We start from the raw sequence: 18,941 nt of genomic DNA on the forward strand, positions 1-18,941 counted from the left end.
CTCACCAACGATTGGTGATTGTGATACTAACCATGTTGACATGTTACTAATGACTGATGGTGTAAAATATCATTACACTTTGATTCGTACAATGAGTAGACTGATGGCGAGCACAAGCAATCACAATAGTAAACAAGACTTTTGTAGGCGATGTCTCTTGCGTATTCCATCAATTCATGCAGCACTTATACACAAGCAACATTGTAAGAGCGTTGATGATGCGGTTGTGAAGTTAACAACACCACCGCCAGACAGCAAAGTGTATTTTAAGAATGTATGCAAACTACAGAAAAATCCTTATGTTGTTTATGCTGACTTTGAATCTATCATTGTGCCATATGAAGGACCTTTACCAAAAGACCTACCTAAAACAGTAACTCTAAGTAATCATCAAGTCTGTTCATATGCATTTATTGTTGTTAGTTCAGATGGTAAACATTCTAAACCGCAATTGTACAGAGGACCTAATGCAGCAAAGAACTTCTTACAGCAAATGAACCAAGTGCGAAATGACTGCTCCAAACAACTGAATCTTTCAGACATTGTTATGAAACCTGAAGACCAAGAACAGTTTAACTCTACCACACAGTGTTGGATATGCGAACAAAGTCTAACACCAAACACAGACAATCCAATAGTAAGAGATCATGATCATGTAAGTGGGCAGTTCCGAGGAGCAGCACACAGCAAATGTAATCTACAATTAAAGTTTGATCCTAAGACTTGGAAGCTTCCAATCTTCTTCCATAACTTGCGCGGTTATGATTCACATCTGATCATGCAGGCAGTAACTGATGAATACAAAGCAAGATGCATTGCGCAGTCTTCAGAAAAGTACATGGCCTTTACTCTGAATAGTTTATACTTCTACGATTCTGCTCAACATCTGATGGGAACACTTGAGTCTTTATCTTCATCACTAACTGCTTTCCCAATCACATGTAAGTACTTTGACAGTGACTTAGTTAGAAAGGGAGTCTATCCATATGAATACATGGATTCGTGGGAGAGGTTTGATGAAGATGAGTTACCGCCAAAGGATGCTTACTTCTCACGGCTGAAGGGTAAGGGTATAAGTGACGAAGACTATGAACACGCTAAGACTGCATGGAATAAATTAGGATGTAATACAATGGGTGATTATCATGATCAATATTTGTTGGCTGATGTTTGTTTACTTGCAGATATATTTGAGAATTACAGAAGAACATGTATGAAGCACTACAATCTAGATCCTTCACATTACATATCTGCACCAGGCATGAGCTGGGATGCATTTCTTAGATTTACAGGAGTAAAGATTGACTTGCTATCAGATCTACCTACACTTCAGATGATTGAAAATGGACTACGTGGAGGAATCAGTATGGCTTCACACAATTACTGCAAAGCCAACAACAAATACTTGGACGACTTTGATCCTATGAAACCTTCTAATTACATCATGTATCTAGATGCAAACAATTTGTATGGTTGGGCAATGTGTCAGACGCTTCCACTTCGGAACTTTAAGATCTATTCAGGACCATTTTCACAATGTGTTGTGCTGACAATATTAAAAGCAGGCCCAGACAGTCGAAAGGGATGGATACTAGAAGTTGACTTAGACTATCCACTATCACTTCATGATCTACATAATGATTATCCTTTAGCGGCTGAGAGGTTAAAAGTAAACCCAAGAGAACCTCCAAAGCTGGTGCCCAATCTGTTTCACAAAAAGAAGTATGTGTGTCACTACAGACTGTTACAGTTTTACATTAGACATGGATTAATTTTGAAGGCTGTTCATCGTATAATTTTATTTGATCAAGAACAGTTTATGAAACCTTACATCATGAAAAACACAGAACTGAGAACCAAAGCCGCTGATGCATCAGAGAAAGACTTTTTTAAACTGATGAACAACAGTTGCTTTGGTAAGACAATGGAAAACCCACACAAGAGAAAGGATGTTAGACTTGTTACAAGAGAAAATGAGGCCATCAAGCTGACATCCAAACCACAGTATCAAGACTTTAAATACTTTCATGAACAGCTGTATGGTATCTTAATGAAAAAACTTGTAGTCAAGCTTGACAAACCAGTATTCATAGGCTTTACTGTGCTAGAGTTGTCAAAACTGTTGATGCTTGAGTTTTTGTATGATTATTTGAAACCAAGATATCCCAAATCGAGAGTACTTTACACAGACACAGATTCATTCTTACTTGACATTCCAGCGGATGACATTTACAAAGATCTAGAAGCTGAAAGTCCTGCAGTAAAAGGAAAAGATTCTTTTTATGACACTTGCGACTACCCTAAAGAATCACCATTGCACTCAAATGTTAACAAGAAGGTTATTGGAAAGATGAAAGATGAAATGAATGGGAAGATAATTAAGGAGTATGTTGGATTGCGTGCAAAGATGTACAGTGTTGCAAGTGAGAAAGGGGTGGTTAAAAAAGCAAAGGGTGTAAGCAAACAGGTTGTAAAGTCGAGCATATCGCATGATAACTACAAGGAAGCACTGTTTCAGAAGCGAGTGTTTCACCATGACAACCCTAAGATCAGTTCCGCGCTTCATCAGATCAACACAACTATTGTAAACAAGAAATCTTTAGATGCTAATGACACAAAGCGCGTTTATTCATCACCAGAATATTCTTATGCAATTGGACACTGGAGAACAAACGCGGCTTCAAATAGTCTGAGTGTGTAATAAGAATTTTTGTCAATCGGGAAAACCCGCTATGACAGCTTTGTTTTGACTGCAGCGTTGCTTGCGTTGGGGAAGTGTTTGTGAAAGGGGAGTAGGCTTTGTTGAGTTTCAAAGCAGCCACCAAGTACACTTGTCAAAAGCTTGAATCAAATAAACAAGTTTTAATATTCATGAACCACGTGATACACCAGAACCAATCGTGGTGGAACAATATTACACAAGTCATTTGCATAAAGTGCACTCGGTGGCCGCCTGAAAAGGCAGCCTAAATATTGAAGCGTTGTGAAGCGAAGCGTTGAAACAGAGTGACCCAAGCCGCCGGTTTACCAGCAAGACCTACCGTTCACGCGTGAACGGTACTATTTTTAGAATCCTAGAATTCTTGAGAATTTCGGAGCTGGCTTGTTTCTGGTACAGGCAAAATTGAGTTTGTGTAACACAGGAAGTTGTGAAATACGTCACGGCAAAATTGTTACCAAAAACATCATAGATCGTATTGTGCAGGGTCAACTGCAACAAACTCAAACCGAGCCATTCATACCTTCTTGTATTTGAGCGACTTATATACCGACATTTTTAGTTCTTATTTTCAGCACAGGTGTAGGAAAAATCATAAATCAAAATGTTATTTATTTTCTAATTTAACATTGTTTTTACAAATATGACCATGGTCTTTTAAACATACAGTGACATTAAACATTGTTATGTTAAAAAAAAGAAAAAAGAAAGAAAGCTTTTGCGCACAAATCAGAAATACAGGCCAAACCGTGAGTTTCTGTGGCAAAGCGCGACAGAGGAAATTGCACTGGTTTTATTTTTAGATCAGTGGGAAATTTTCAAGAACAGACGTTTGCATTTGGATGTGTCCAATGATAGTAGGTTTGGTTGTGATCAATCAGAATAATGTAGGCAGGGATGTCGTTAGGCGTTGGACATCGGACATATAACGATGAAAATCCCCAAATGTCCGATTCACATTGCCGCATGTCGGTCAGATGTCCTATCCGTTTTAGCCTGAGCGTGGTCATTGTCCGATATGTACTCCATTCTTTCGGACAGCGCGATATTCGTTAATTTTCATTTCAAGATACAAATCTTCTAAAAGACCGAACGCTCTCGTGTTCAGCTGACACTGAAGTTGCCAGTGCCGTATGATCTTTTCTTTTGTTGGGAATTCCCGAACCGTCTGGTGCAGCCACAGAGATCTGCAGCGCACTGATCTAAACTGAATAGTGCATGCTACAGGAGTACGGGAGACAACTCCAACTGACTAAATTTGTCGTCTGCTTTTGTTTTCGATACGACACGAAGCACTGACGGGAAGAAAAAGTAAAAATAGAATCACTTGTAAAGAGTTAACTATTCGTTTAGACAGTCACATTGCATGTATCAGATATAATTCTAACAGTGAAAGAACATATGAAGTAAAGTTTGTAAATGAGAGAGCGTATTGAGCTTAAGAATGTTGTATAAGAGAAAGGGAGAATGTACGTTCTGGGTTACTGATTCCGACAGACCCGGCATTGGTTCAAAACAACCTTACTTTACTGTATTTTTTTTGGTATGGATTTATGCAGTATTTTTCTGATTTTGTCGCATGTTTCATTTTAGTAAAAGTTTAGTCCAGAAGCCTATTTTGCGTTAATATTTAGGGTCTGTCGGAATCGGTGAGCCAGAACGTACATTCCCCCTTTCTCTCGCTATCAAACAAACATTCCCCCCCCCCACACACACACACACACACACTTACCTACTAACACACACACACACACACACTAACACACACACACACACTAACCTACTAACACACACACACGCGAGGGCAGGTACATGTATACATGTACAAAAACACCTAAATGTTATGAGTGTCAGATAAAGCTTTCCGATCGTACAGAAATATTCATTGAATTTGTTATATATTTTTATGATGTGCTTAGAACTATTTTAGGATCCTCATTATTATTATTATTATTTGCAGAAAGGGGAGCGACTGTCCCGGCAGGAGGTCAAGGTGATGATTGATGAAGTCGACGAGAACAAAGATGGCCGCCTGGACTACAAAGAGGTTGGTTCCGGCAACTTCAACATGTCATAGTCATTTTTTTCTGCCCCCCCCCCCCCCCACCCCCTAAAATTTTAGTGGCAAAGGGCTGTGGCTATAAGGAGACAGTTGAAGTATTAGATTGAGTGATCGACAAGAAGAAGAAGAAGTATTAGATTGAGTGATCGACAAGAAGAAGAAGAAGTATTAGATTGAGTGATCGACAAGAAGAAGAAGAAGTATTAGATTGAGTGATCGACAAGAAGAAGAAGAAGTATTAGATTGAGTGATCGACAAGAAGAAGAAGAAGTATTAGATTGAGTGATCGACAAGAAGAAGAAGAAGTATCAGATTGAGTGATCGACAAGAAGAAGAAGAAGTATTAGATTGAGTGATCGACAAGAAGAAGAAGAAGTATTAGATTGAGTGATCGACAAGAAGAAGAAGAAGTATCAGATTGAGTGATCGACAAGAAGAAGAAGAAGTATTAGATTGAGTGATCGACAAGAAGAAGAAGAAGTATTAGATTGAGTGATCGACAAGAAGAAGAAGAAGCATTAGATTGAGTGATCGACAAGAAGAAGAAGAAGTATTAGATTGAGTGATCGACAAGAAGAAGAAGAAGTATTAGATTGAGTGATCGACAAGAAGAAGAAGAAGCATTAGATTGAGTGATCGACAAGAAGAAGAAGAAGTATTAGATTGAGTGATCGACAAGAAGAAGAAGAAGTATCAGATTGAGTGATCGACAAGAAGAAGAAGAAGTATTAGATTGAGTGATCGACAAGAAGAAGAAGAAGTATTAGATTGAGTGATCGACAAGAAGAAGAAGAAGTATCAGATTGAGTGATCGACAAGAAGAAGAAGAAGTATTAGATTGAGTGATCGACAAGAAGAAGAAGAAGTATTAGATTGAGTGATCGACAAGAAGAAGAAGAAGCATTAGATTGAGTGATCGACAAGAAGAAGAAGAAGCATCAGATTGAGTGATCGACAAGAAGAAGAAGAAGTATCAGATTGTATTTGACGACAGGGGAACCGGCGCCTTTTCAGACCTAAACAAATCTGCGAAATTTAGGTCTTAAAGGCACAGTAAGCCTCCCTCCTTCTTAAAGGCACAGTAAGCCTCCCGTAAACCATCATAGATATATATATACTGTCGGGCTTTTACACACAGAACAAACACCTAAGCTTCCATTTGAACGCTCACCAAACGGGAACATCCTAGGTGCCCTCCGTAAAGAGCGAGCAATTTTCAAAGAATTTATTTTTGCATGGTTTATCTTACCCCTGAGCCATCGTAAACCCGTGTGATCCATTTTCCCTTTTTCACAATGCAGTCGTCAGTTAGTAATTTGAATGCGACTCGATGTGAGCTTATCTGCAATAGCACGTTATTATGTACCTCTCACTATGCACGAAACAAACGGCTGTGGTTCACAAGAACTCTAGCGATGGCTTTTGACTGTTCAGAGGAACTGGCGATGCCTATAAACCGTCGTCTGCTACGAGAACCACGACCTTGCGTGATCCAGCTTCCGGGCTTTTCTTTTTTCAAACTTTCAAAACTTCGAATTGTACTGATTTTGTAAAAAAAGAATTCTTTTATGATTTAAGAATGTTTGTGTAACAAGCTGTCAATTTATTATTTAGATTTTAAAAGTTAGGTCTAGTGCCAAAACGCACCACGGTCCTATTGTCTCTGAGCAATCGGCGCAAAATTAATTCTTCAAATATTGCTCGCTCTTTACGTAGTGCACCTAGGATGTTCCCGTTTGGTGAGCGTTCAAATGGAAGGGTGTAAAAGCCTGACAGTATCTGTGATGGTTTACGGGAGGCTTACTGTGCCTTTAAGAAGGAGGGAGTCTAACAAGGGGGTACATTTACAGAGGTTATAAACAGAAAATCTAAAAAAAAACAAGCTCTTGAAAAGGTAAAGTCTTAAATTGGGGGGGGGGGGGGGGGGAGCGGGGAGGGATGTCTATTAAGGAGGTTCTATGCTTACTTGCACGCTGTTGTTATTACTGTGTAGAAATCCACAGTTCTCTTCTAAGGAGTGGAGACTAGGATAATGTTAATGGAAGCAGTATGTAAGGTATGTGGATGCACACATGTACTGCTAAGGCTTAAATCATTTCCTCAGCATCTAGTCACTGTCGTGTGACTTCTTCAAATGCATCTCTAAAAAAATAGCTGTGAACTTTTTATTTTTTTTATTCTTTTACAACAGAAGTCTTGATGTGCTTATACAATACACTTCTGTCAAACCCTAACAAACAGAGATGAAACCAATCCATCATTGTTTATAGTTGTTAACAAAAATTGCTCTTTTCAGCGAAACATTTTTGACTACCGGAAGGTAACTTGTGATTGTAACATTGATGTCAGTTGTTGATAGTTGAAAGGTGCATGATGTGCTTCATGTAGATCGGAATCACAGCGTGGTCTGCTGGCAACATCACTTTATAACAATAAGCAACATCGGAATCACAGCGTACGTGGTCTGCTGGCAACATCACTTTATAACAATAAGCAACATCGGAATCACAGCGTACGTGGTCTGCTGGCAACATCACTTTATCACAAAAAGCAACATCGGAATCACAGCGTGGTCTGCTGGCAACATCACTTTATAACAATAAGCAACAGTGTTAGTCTTTCTGTCTTTAGTCGTCTCTTTAGTACAGATAATGAACTGTTATTTTTGCATGAATTCTGGTCACGTTTTCTGAATTTCCATACGTTGCTTTGTTCTGACTCATACACAGTCACTGAATATTTTGAATTGATGTGAAAAGCCAGCAGATACTCTGATTTGTCATGTATCAGCTGGTCGTCAGACAGATTTGTCATGTATCAGCTGGTCGTCAGGCAGATTTGTCATGTATCAGCTGGTCGTCAGGCAGATTTGTCATGTATCAGCTGGTCGTCAGACAGATTTGTCATGTATCAGCTGGTTGTCAGACAGATTTGTCATGTATCAGCTGGTTGTCAGACAGATTTGTCATGTATCAGCTGGTCGTCAGACAGATTTGTCATGTATCAGCTGGTTGTCAGACAGATTTGTCATGTATCAGCTGGTCGTCAGACAGATTTGTCATGTATCAGCTGGTCGTCAGACAGATTTGTCATGTATCAGCTGGTCGTCAGACAGATTTGTCATGTATCAGCTGGTTGTCAGACAGATTTGTCATGTATCAGCTGGTCGTCAGACAGATTTGCCATGTATCAGCTGGTTGTCAGACAGATTTGTCATGTATCAGCTGGTCGTCAGACAGATTTGTCATGTATCAGCTGGTCGTCAGACAGATTTGTCATGTATCAGCTGGTCGTCAGACAGATTTGTCATGTATCAGCTGGTCGTCAGACAGATTTGTCATGTATCAGCTGGTTGTCAGACAGATTTGTCATGTATCAGCTGGTCGTCAGACAGATTTGTCATGTATCAGCTGGTTGTCAGACAGATTTGTCATGTATCAGCTGGTCGTCAGACAGATTTGTCATGTATCAGCTGGTCGTCAGACAGATTTGTCATGTATCAGCTGGTCGTCAGACAGATTTGTCATGTATCAGCTGGTCGTCAGACAGATTTGTCATGTATCAGCTGGTCGTCAGACAGATTTGTCATGTATCAGCTGGTCGTCAGACAGATTTGTCATGTATCAGCTGGTCGTCAGACAGATTTGTCATGTATCAGCTGGTTGTCAGACAGATTTGTCATGTATCAGCTGGTCGTCAGACAGATTTGTCATGTATCAGCTGGTCGTCAGACAGATTTGTCATGTATCAGCTGGTCGTCAGACAGATTTGTCATGTATCAGCTGGTCGTCAGACAGATTTGTCATGTATCAGCTGGTTGTCAGACAGATTTGTCATGTATCAGCTGGTCGTCAGACAGATTTGTCATGTATCAGCTGGTCGTCAGACAGATTTGTCATGTATCAGCTGGTCGTCAGACAGATTTGTCATGTATCAGCTGGTTGTCAGACAGATTTGTCATGTATCAGCTGGTCGTCAGACAGATTTGTCATGTATCAGCTGGTTGTCAGACAGATTTGTCATGTATCAGCTGGTTGTCAGACAGATTTGTCATGTATCAGCTGGTTGTCAGACAGATTTGTCATGTATCAGCTGGTCGTCAGACAGATTTGTCATGTATCAGCTGGTTGTCAGACAGATTTGTCATGTATCAGCTGGTTGTCAGACAGATTTGTCATGTATCAGCTGGTCGTCAGACAGATTTGTCATGTATCAGCTGGTCGTCAGACAGATTTGTCATGTATCAGCTGGTCGTCAGACAGATTTGTCATGTATCAGCTGGTCGTCAGACAGATTTGTCATGTATCAGCTGGTCGTCAGACAGATTTGTCATGTATCAGCTGGTTGTCAGACAGATTTGTCATGTATCAGCTGGTTGTCAGACAGATTTGTCATGTATCAGCTGGTTGTCAGACAGATTTGTCATGTATCAGCTGGTTGTCAGACAGATTTGTCATGTATCAGCTGGTTGTCAGACAGATTTGTCATGTATCAGCTGGTCGTCAGACAGATTTGTCATGTATCAGCTGGTCGTCAGACAGATTTGTCATGTATCAGCTGGTCGTCAGACAGATTTGTCATGTATCAGCTGGTCGTCAGACAGATTTGTCATGTATCAGCTGGTCGTCAGACAGATTTGTCATGTATCAGCTGGTCGTCAGACAGATTTGTCATGTATCAGCTGGTCGTCAGACAGATTTGTCATGTATCAGCTGGTCGTCAGACAGATTTGTCATGTATCAGCTGGTCGTCAGACAGATTTGTCATGTATCAGCTGGTAGTCAGACAGATTTGTCATGTATCAGCTGGTCGTCAGACAGATTTGTCATGTATCAGCTGGTCGTCAGACAGATTTGTCATGTATCAGCTGGTCGTCAGACAGATTTGTCATGTATCAGCTGGTCGTCAGACAGATTTGTCATGTATCAGCTGGTCGTCAGACAGATTTGTCATGTATCAGCTGGTCGTCAGACAGATTTGTCATGTATCAGCTGGTCGTCAGACAGATTTGTCATGTATCAGCTGGTCGTCAGACAGATTTGTCATGTATCAGCTGGTCGTCAGACAGATTTGTCATGTATCAGCTGGTTGTCAGACAGATTTGTCATGTATCAGCTGGTCGTCAGACAGATTTGTCATGTATCAGCTGGTCGTCAGACAGATTTGTCATGTATCAGCTGGTTGTCAGACAGATTTGTCATGTATCAGCTGGTTGTCAGACAGATTTGTCATGTATCAGCTGGTCGTCAGACAGATTTGTCATGTATCAGCTGGTTGTCAGACAGATTTGTCATGTATCAGCTGGTCGTCAGACAGATTTGTCATGTATCAGCTGGTCGTCAGACAGATTTGTCATGTATCAGCTGGTTGTCAGACAGATTTGTCATGTATCAGCTGGTCGTCAGACAGATTTGTCATGTATCAGCTGGTCGTCAGACAGATTTGTCATGTATCAGCTGGTCGTCAGACAGATTTGTCATGTATCAGCTGGTCGTCAGACAGACTGAAAGCTGCCCATGGAGGGGATCCACAAATGTTTCCATGATTTGTGTAAAGCCATGCTTGTTAGACTGAGATGGGGAATGCATGAATGAACGTATTGTGGCTGTCTCGTGACCACCTGCATGTAAGGGCCCATCTCACTTTAAGGCTTCTCCTTTTCAATATCATGCTGGGCAGCTGTCTGTTAAAGCTGTTGATGACTACTCTGTGTCAGTGTACTGTACATGTGTGTGTGTCTGTGGGGGTGCATGGGTGTGTGTGTTTGTACATGTGTGTGGGTTTTGTAAGTGCATGTCTTTGTGTGTGTGTGTGTGTGTGTGTGTGTGTGTGTGTGTGTGCGAGCATGCGTGTCTGTGTGTGTGTTTTGTGGGTGCATGTCTGTGTGTGTGTGTGTGTGTGTGTGTGTGTGTGTGTGTGTGTGTGTGTGTGTGTGTGTGTGTGTGTGTGTGTGTGTGAGAGAGAGCAGATTTGTAAGTAGTGTACATGCTCATGCTCTGTGTTGATGAAACCAGAAGCAATTTAACTTTTGTTTGTAATCACAAATACTTTTAGGTCTAGTGTATATTGGAATCAATTATGTTGCTATTTCTGAATAGGAAAGGGAAAGATAATGAGATTGTATAACATTGTTATCTTATTTCTCTACCAAATCTCCAATCTCTCTTGCAGCTCGGTTCGATCCTTAGCGGATGGTGATAATATCAAATCAAATCAAATTAACTTTATTATCTCACATGGAGAAATTGCAATGGTGGTACATATAACATAATTTTTATATCCATTTTTACCACATCATTTTCCTTTTTACGTGAAATAAATGAGTTTTTCAGAAGCATTTTCTTTTTTTCCGCGGCATTTATGTTGTCATCATCCGCTTGCACCAATACAAGAGGTGTTCAGGACTAAAATGATTGCACATTACCACATTCTGTTATAACATTTTCGTTGAACCATGTAACTGCTTGTGAGATTTGGGCCTGTTTAAGTTTAGATTGATGCATTGCATTCGTAGCGATACAGGTAAATGAGATTTACCTTTTTCGGTTGCATTTTTAGTTTTGCCGGATGTTCATGTCCACCACGGAGGAGTGCAAGAAACTGTCTCTGCGCGCCATGGAGAAAAAAGAGCGAAGGAAGAAGAGAAAGGACGAGGGACCTTCTGCCGCCCCTAGAAAAGGTGAGCTGTACTTCCCTCATCTTGTGCTTGGGATATGTTGAAGTCTTTACTGTGTATCGTACAATTTGGGTGTACTTGGGATATGTTGAATTCTTTACTGTGTATCGTACAATTTGGGTGTACTTGGGATATGTTGAAGTCTTTACTGTGTATCGTACAATTTGGGTGTACTTGGGATATGTTGAATTCTTTACTGTGTATCGTACAATTTGGGTGTACTTGAGATATGTTGAATTCTTTACTGTGTATCGTACAATTTGGGTGTACTTGTGAGGAACTAGTTTTTTGTCCAAACTGTTCATAATACCCGTATTACCATTGTGGTAGTCACTGATCTGGTGTTAGATTTCTGTGTTTTTCTCTGAAAACCAGTGGTTGTACATGTATGATTTAAAATTGGGAAATTGTCAAATGTTGTGGATGTCTGACCTTGGTTTGATGGATGTCTGACCTTGGTTTGATTGTTGTCAAATGTTGTGGATGTCTGACCTTGGTTTGATGGATGTCTGACCTTGGTTTGATTGTTGTCAAATGTTGTGGATGTCTGACCTTGGTTTGATTGTTGTCAAATGTTGTGGATGTCTGACCTTGGTTTGATTGTTGTCAAATGTTGTGGATGTCTGACCTTGGTTTGATGGATGTCTGACCTTGGTTTGATTGTTGTTAGATTTTAACTGTCTCTGTTTTTATTATGTTTCACTGCTGTTGTGCTAAATAATCGTGATTGTTTGCATGTTTAGGAAGGGGAGGAGGAAGGGAGGGAAGTGTAGGTCACGTTTGATGATAGTCTTGGTCAACCTGGGGTCTTGTGTTGTGATACTTTGTCACGTTTGATGATAGTCTTGGTCAACCTGGGGTCTTGTGTTGTGATACTTTGTCACGTTTGATGATAGTCTTGGTCAACCTGGGGTCTTGTGTTGTGATACTTTGTCACGTTTGATGATAGCCTTGGTCAACCTGGGGTCTTGTGTTGTGATACTTTGTCACGTTTGATGATAGTCTTGGTCAACCTGGGGTCTTGTGTTGTGATACTTTGTGTAACATAGAGAATACTACGTGGCTTGCTGTGTCGTACCAGATTTACACTATTTTTTTTAAAAATATTGAACTGCGAGCGAAAGCCAGCTTTTCACTATTTGAAAAAGCAACGAGTGTAAATCTGGTACGACACAGCAAGCCATGTAGTATTCTGTTTATCCAACATACTGTACTTACGTGTAATTTACTGAAAATGTCCTGCTGTTGAGGCAGCTAACTTGAAGACGCTTGTTTTGGAACCTCGATCTCTTCTAAAGCCTCGTGCAATCTATTACGTCAAAGTAAAGAAACGTCACCCTGAAAGTGTGGCGTGACGTGTTAGTTCTAAAAATTCATCGAGGGTAATTAGCGAGCGCAATTTTTTTTTCTATAATGACGTTTGTCTCGGTGACTTTGGCATCATAAGCATTGGAAAAACAGGTCCCTGCCAGACTTGCTTGACATGACCTCATTTACATGATATACACACGTGTGATTTGAACGATTATTATCTCGCGAGTGTCTCTCTCACGTATGTAGGATAAAACCTTGTTCAGCACATTTGTCAATCTGACAGTGCTGTGCGGTGGCACTTACCAATTGCACATTGATTGTAATTTGTGAGAAACAAGGATCTGACGTATGTTGTTAAAATGACTGAATGTCTAAATGTGTAAAGCTTATATGGATGTCCATTGTCTATGGAACACTACAAACGTGTATTTAGCCTTACTGTCAAACTGATGGCCTCACCTTGACCAGATCGTGTTTGCCCTCAGGATCGTCAGAGGTCTTTGTGAGAACTGTTATTTCTGATTTAAAAGTAAGTTAAAAAGCAGAATTTGTACACACACGAAACACACGCAAGGCATTACTGAGGACGAAACAGTGGAAGAGGATACGTATAACGGGAAGAGCTGAATATGATTACAGCGGAAGAGGATAAGTATAACGGGAAGAGCTGAATATGATTAAAGCGGAAGAGAATAAGTATAACTGGAAGAGCTGAATATGATTACAGCGGAAGAGGTTACGTATAACGGGAAGAGCTGAATATGATTACAGCGGAAGAGGTTAAGTATAACGGGAAGAGCTGAATATGATTACAGCGGAAGAGGTTAAGTATAACGGGAAGAGCTGAATATGATTACAGAGGAAGAGGATAAGTATAACTGGAAGAGCTGAATATGATTACAGCGGAAGAGGTTAAGTATAACTGGAAGAGCTGAATATGATTACAGCGGAAGAGGTTAAGTATAACGGGAAGAGCTGAATATGATTACAGCGGAAGAGGTTAAGTATAACTGGAAGAGCTGAATATGATTACAGCGGAAGAGGATAAGTATAACGGGAAGAGCTGAATATGATTACAGCGGAAGAGGATAAGTATAACGGGAAGAGCTGAATATGATTACAGCGGAAGAGGATAAGTATAACGGGAAGAGCTGAATATGATTACAGCGGAAGAGGATAAGTATAACGGAAAGAGCTGAATATGATTACAGCGGAAGAGGATAAGTATAACTGGAAGAGCTGAATATGATTACAGCGGAAGAGGTTAAGTATAACGGGAAGAGCTGAATATGATTACAGCGGAAGAGGATAAGTATAACGGGAAGAGCTGAATATGATTACAGCGGAAGAGGATAAGTATAACTGGAAGAGCTGAATATGATTACAGCGGAAGAGGATAAGTATAACTGGAAGAGCTGAATATGATTACAGCGGAAGAGGTTAAGTATAACGGGAAGAGCTGAATATGATTACAGCGGAACCCCTCTTCAAGACCGACAATTAACAATCTGAGAAAATCAGGTCTTTCATTTTAAAGGGAGGGAGTCCTAAAATGGAGGTCAATTTAAAAACTTTAAAAGCAAGCTGGGCCTTACAAAACAGAGAAGCCTTAAATTAGGTGGTCTTAAAAGTGGGTTCCACTGTATATGCCATGAATAAAGGGTGTGGTTGTGTTGATCTGTGACTGTATATGCCATGAATACAGGGTGTGGTTGTGTTGATCTGTGACTGTATATGCCATGAATACAGGGTGTGGTTGTGTTGATCTGTGACTGTGTATGCTGTTAATCTCACCTGTTGGCACGTACCACTCAGAAAAGGAAGAGAATTCCCTCGCAGGATCCCAGATCTCAATCCGCTCTGCCGCATCGGAGAAGAGTAAGGATTGATTTTGAAGAGTGCCGTTTTGTTCGTTTCCTAGTTTGAACTTCCCGCATGCCTGACAACCAATGTACCAACTGCCTGACAACCAATGTACCAACTGCCTGACAACCAATGTACCAACTGCCTGACAACCAATGTACCAACTGCCTGGGCTAAAGCATGTGGCTGTGTATTTTTCCTCAAGTAGACGTGTTTTTCAGTTTCTCTTGTTGACATTTGTTTTTTAAGGATGTGTATGTAGTCTGAACCAAATGAGGACAATGAAAGGAAAGTGTGTTTGCACAATAAAATGAGGACAATGAAAGGAAAGTGTGTTTGCACAATGAAATGAGGACAATGAAAGGAAAATGTGTTTGCACAATAAAATGAGGACAATGAAAGGAAAGTGTGTTTGCACAATGAAATGAGGACAATGAAAGGAAAATGTGTTTGCACAATAAAATGAGGACAATGAAAGGAAAGTGTGTTTGCACAATAAAATGAGGACAATGAAAGGAAAGTGTGTTTGCACAATAAAAAATCAAGAAAGGCTAGTTTGCGGCCCTATGCTCCACAGGGAGTCTACAGGAATAAGTCAAGTAAGTCAAGTTTGCGGCCCTATGCTCCACAGGGAGTCTTCAGGAATAAGTCAAGTAAGTCAAGTCAAGTTTGCGGCCCTATGCTCCACAGGGAGTCTACAGGAATAAGTCAAGTAAGTCAAGTTTGCGGCCCTATGCTCCACAGGGAGTCTACAGGAATAAGTCAAGTAAGTCAAGTTTGCGGCCCTATGCTCCACAGGGAGTCTTCAGGAATAAGTCAAGTAAGTCAAGTCAAGTTTGCGGCCCTATGCTCCACAGGGAGTCTACAGGAATAAGTCAAGTAAGTCAAGTTTGCGGCCCTATGCTCCACAGGGAGTCTACAGGAATAAGTCAAGTAAGTCAAGTTTGCGGCCCTATGCTCCACAGGGAGTCTACAGGAATAAGTCAAGTAAGTCAAGTCAAGTTTGCGGCCCTATGCTCCACAGGGAATCTACAGGAATAAGTCAAGTAAGTCAAGTCAAGTTTGCGGCCCTATGCTCCACAGGGAGTCTACAGGAATAAGTCAAGTAAGTCAAGTTTGCGGCCCTATGCTCCACAGGGAGTCTTCAGGAATAAGTCAAGTAAGTCAAGTTTGCGGCCCTATGCTCCACAGGGAGTCTACAGGAATAAGTCAAGTAAGTCAAGTCAAGTTTGCGGCCCTATGCTCCACAGGGAGTCTACAGGAATAAGTCAAGTAAGTCAAGTTTGCGGCCCTATGCTCCACAGGGAGTCTACAGGAATAAGTCAAGTAAGTCAAGTTTGCGGCCCTATGCTCCACAGGGAGTCTTCAGGAATAAGTCAAGTAAGTCAAGTCAAGTTTGCGGCCCTATGCTCCACAGGGAGTCTACAGGAATAAGTCAAGTAAGTCAAGTTTGCGGCCCTATGCTCCACAGGGAGTCTACAGGAATAAGTCAAGTAAGTCAAGTCAAGTTTGCGGCCCTATGCTCCACAGGGAATCTACAGGAATAAGTCAAGTAAGTCAAGTTTGCGGCCCTATGCTCCACAGGGAGTCTACAGGAATAAGTCAAGTAAGTCAAGTCAAGTTTGCGGCCCTATGCTCCACAGGGAAACTACAGGAATAAGTCAAGTAAGTCAAGTTTGCGGCCCTATGCTCCACAGGGAGTCTACAGGAATAAGTCAAGTAAGTCAAGTCAAGTTTGCGGCCCTATGCTCCACAGGGAAACTACAGGAATAAGTCAAGTAAGTCAAGTTTGCGGCCCTATGCTCCACAGGGAGTCTACAGGAATAAGTCAAGTAAGTCAAGTCAAGTTTGCGGCCCTATGCTCCACAGGGAATCTACAGGAATAAGTCAAGTAAGTCAAGTCAAGTTTGCGGCCCTATGCTCCACAGAGAGTCTACAGGAATAAGTCAAGTAAGTCAAGTTTGCGGCCCTATGCTCCACAGGGAGTCTACAGGAATAAGTCAAGTAAGTCAAGTTTGCGGCCCTATGCTCCACAGGGAGTCTACAGGAATAAGTCAAGTAAGTCAAGTTTGCGGCCCTATGCTCCACAGGGTGTCTACAGGAATAAGTCAAGTAAGTCAAGTCAAGTTTGCGGCCCTATGCTCCACAGGGAGTCTACAGGAATAAGTCAAGTAAGTCAAGTCAAGTTTGCGGCCCTATGCTCCACAGGGAGTCTACAGGAATAAGTCAAGTAAGTCAAGTCAAGTTTGCGGCCCTATGCTCCACATGGAGTCTACAGGAATAAGTCAAGTAAGTCAAGTTTGCGGCCCTATGCTCCACAGGGTGTCTTCAGGAATAAGTCAAGTAAGTCAAGTCAAGTTTGCGGCCCTATGCTCCACAGGGAGTCTACAGGAATAAGTCAAGTAAGTCAAGTTTGCGGCCCTATGCTCCACAGGGAGTCTACAGGAATAAGTCAAGTAAGCCAAGTCAAGTTTGCGGCCCTATGCTCCACAGGGAGTCTACAGGAATAAGTCAAGTAAGTCAAGTTTGCGGCCCTATGCTCCACAGGGAGTCTACAGGAATAAGTCAAGTAAGCCAAGTCAAGTTTGCGGCCCTATGCTCCACAGGGAGTCTACAGGAATAAGTCAAGTAAGTCAAGTCAAGTTTGCGGCCCTATGCTCCACAGGGAGTCTACAGGAATAAGTCAAGTAAGTCAAGTCAAGTTTGTGGCCCTATGCTCCACAGGGAGTCTACTGGAATAAGTCAAGTAAGTCAAGTCAAGTTTGTGGCCCTATGCTCCACAGGGAGTCTACAGGAATAAGTCAAGTAAGTCAAGTTTGCGGCCCTATGCTCCACAGGGAGTCTACAGGAATAAGTCAAGTAAGTCAAATTTGCGGCCCTATGCTCCACAGGGAGTCTACAGGAATAAGTCAAGTAAGTCAAGTCAAGTTTGTGGCCCTATGCTCCACAGGGAGTCTACAGGAATAAGTCAAGTAAGTCAAGTTTGCGGCCCTATGCTCCACAGGGAGTCTACAGGAATAAGTCAAGTAAGTCAAGTCAAGTTTGTGGAACGTTTAATTTCTGTTTGCATAAGTTTGTGAAAGTATTGTCCCATAATTTGCATGCAAACATCATCTCACACATTTTCAGCGGTACGTTTAAATAATCTAATGTGGCTAAATAACACTGACAAGAATGTGGCTAAATAACACTGACAACAATGTGGCTAAATAACACTGACAACAATGTGGCTAAATAACACTGACAACAATGTGGCTAAATAACACTGACAACAATGTGGCTAAATAACACTGACAACAATGTGGCTAAATAACACTGACAACAATGTGGCTAAATAACACTGACAACAATGTGGCTAAATAACACTGACAACAATGTGGCTAAATAACACTGACAACAATGTGGCTAAATAACACTGACAACAATGTGGCTAAATAACACTGACAACAATGTGGCTAAATAACACTGACAACAATGTGGCTAAATAACACTGACAACAATGTGGCTAAATAACACTGACAACAATGTGGCTAAATAACACTGACAACAATGTGGCTAAATAACACTGACAACAATGTGGCTAAATAACACTGACAACAATGTGGCTAAATAACACTGACAACAATGTGGCTAAATAACACTGACAACAATGTGGCTAAATAACACTGACAACAATGTGGCTAAATAACACTGACAACAATGTGGCTAAATAACACTGACAACAATGAGCAAAAAAAGAAGGGAAGAAAAAATGAGAAAAGAAAGTCAAAAGGCGGAAGCAATAGGCCCATTCCTGTTTGTGTGTGCCAGTTGTGATAACATATACTGTTCAAAAAAAGAAACGCATAGTTGCTACTTGCCAAATTTGTTTTATTTTTCGAAAAAATTAACAGAAAATCCAATATTTAGATTATTTGTTTGAAATTTGGTATGGACACAGTTGAATGCACACACAGTTCATTTGCATCTTCAAATCAATCAGTCAATCAATACGATTGGGTGCTGAGGCTGTCAAGTCAGTAGGGGGTGTGACTGCCTTGAGCAGCAACAACTGCCCGGCACCTTCTGGGCATGGACTGGATCAGATGCCGGATATCTTGCTGTGGGATGGTGTCCCACTCCTCCTGAAGTGCCTGCAATAGATCGCGGTGATTTGCCGGCGCTTCTTCTCGCCTGCGCACACGTCTGTCCAATTCATCCCAGAGGTGTTCTATCGGGTTCATGTCTGGCGACATGGATGGCCAGGGAAGCACCTGGACATGGTGGTCGGTGAGGAACTGGGTGGTGAGTCGTGCTGTGTGCGGGCG

At 41.3% G+C, this 18,941-nt stretch overlaps 1 protein-coding gene across 7 annotated transcripts in view; it reads left to right on the forward strand.

Moving 5' to 3' along the window:
• LOC138967691 (EF-hand calcium-binding domain-containing protein 7-like) overlaps positions 1 to 18,941 on the forward strand; it is a 119,236-nt gene that overhangs the window by 25,243 nt on the left and 75,052 nt on the right. For all 7 annotated transcript variants that reach the window (XM_070340340.1, XM_070340342.1, XM_070340344.1 and 4 more), the window contains exons 5-6: positions 4,680 to 4,766; positions 11,340 to 11,460. In XM_070340340.1, the coding sequence (XP_070196441.1) occupies positions 4,680 to 4,766; positions 11,340 to 11,460 (208 nt within the window). The remainder of the gene's footprint in view (positions 1 to 4,679; positions 4,767 to 11,339; positions 11,461 to 18,941) is intronic.

This window comes from Littorina saxatilis, linkage group LG5 (genome assembly GCF_037325665.1).
Source record: "Littorina saxatilis isolate snail1 linkage group LG5, US_GU_Lsax_2.0, whole genome shotgun sequence".
Taxonomy (NCBI): Eukaryota; Metazoa; Mollusca; class Gastropoda; order Littorinimorpha; family Littorinidae; genus Littorina; species Littorina saxatilis.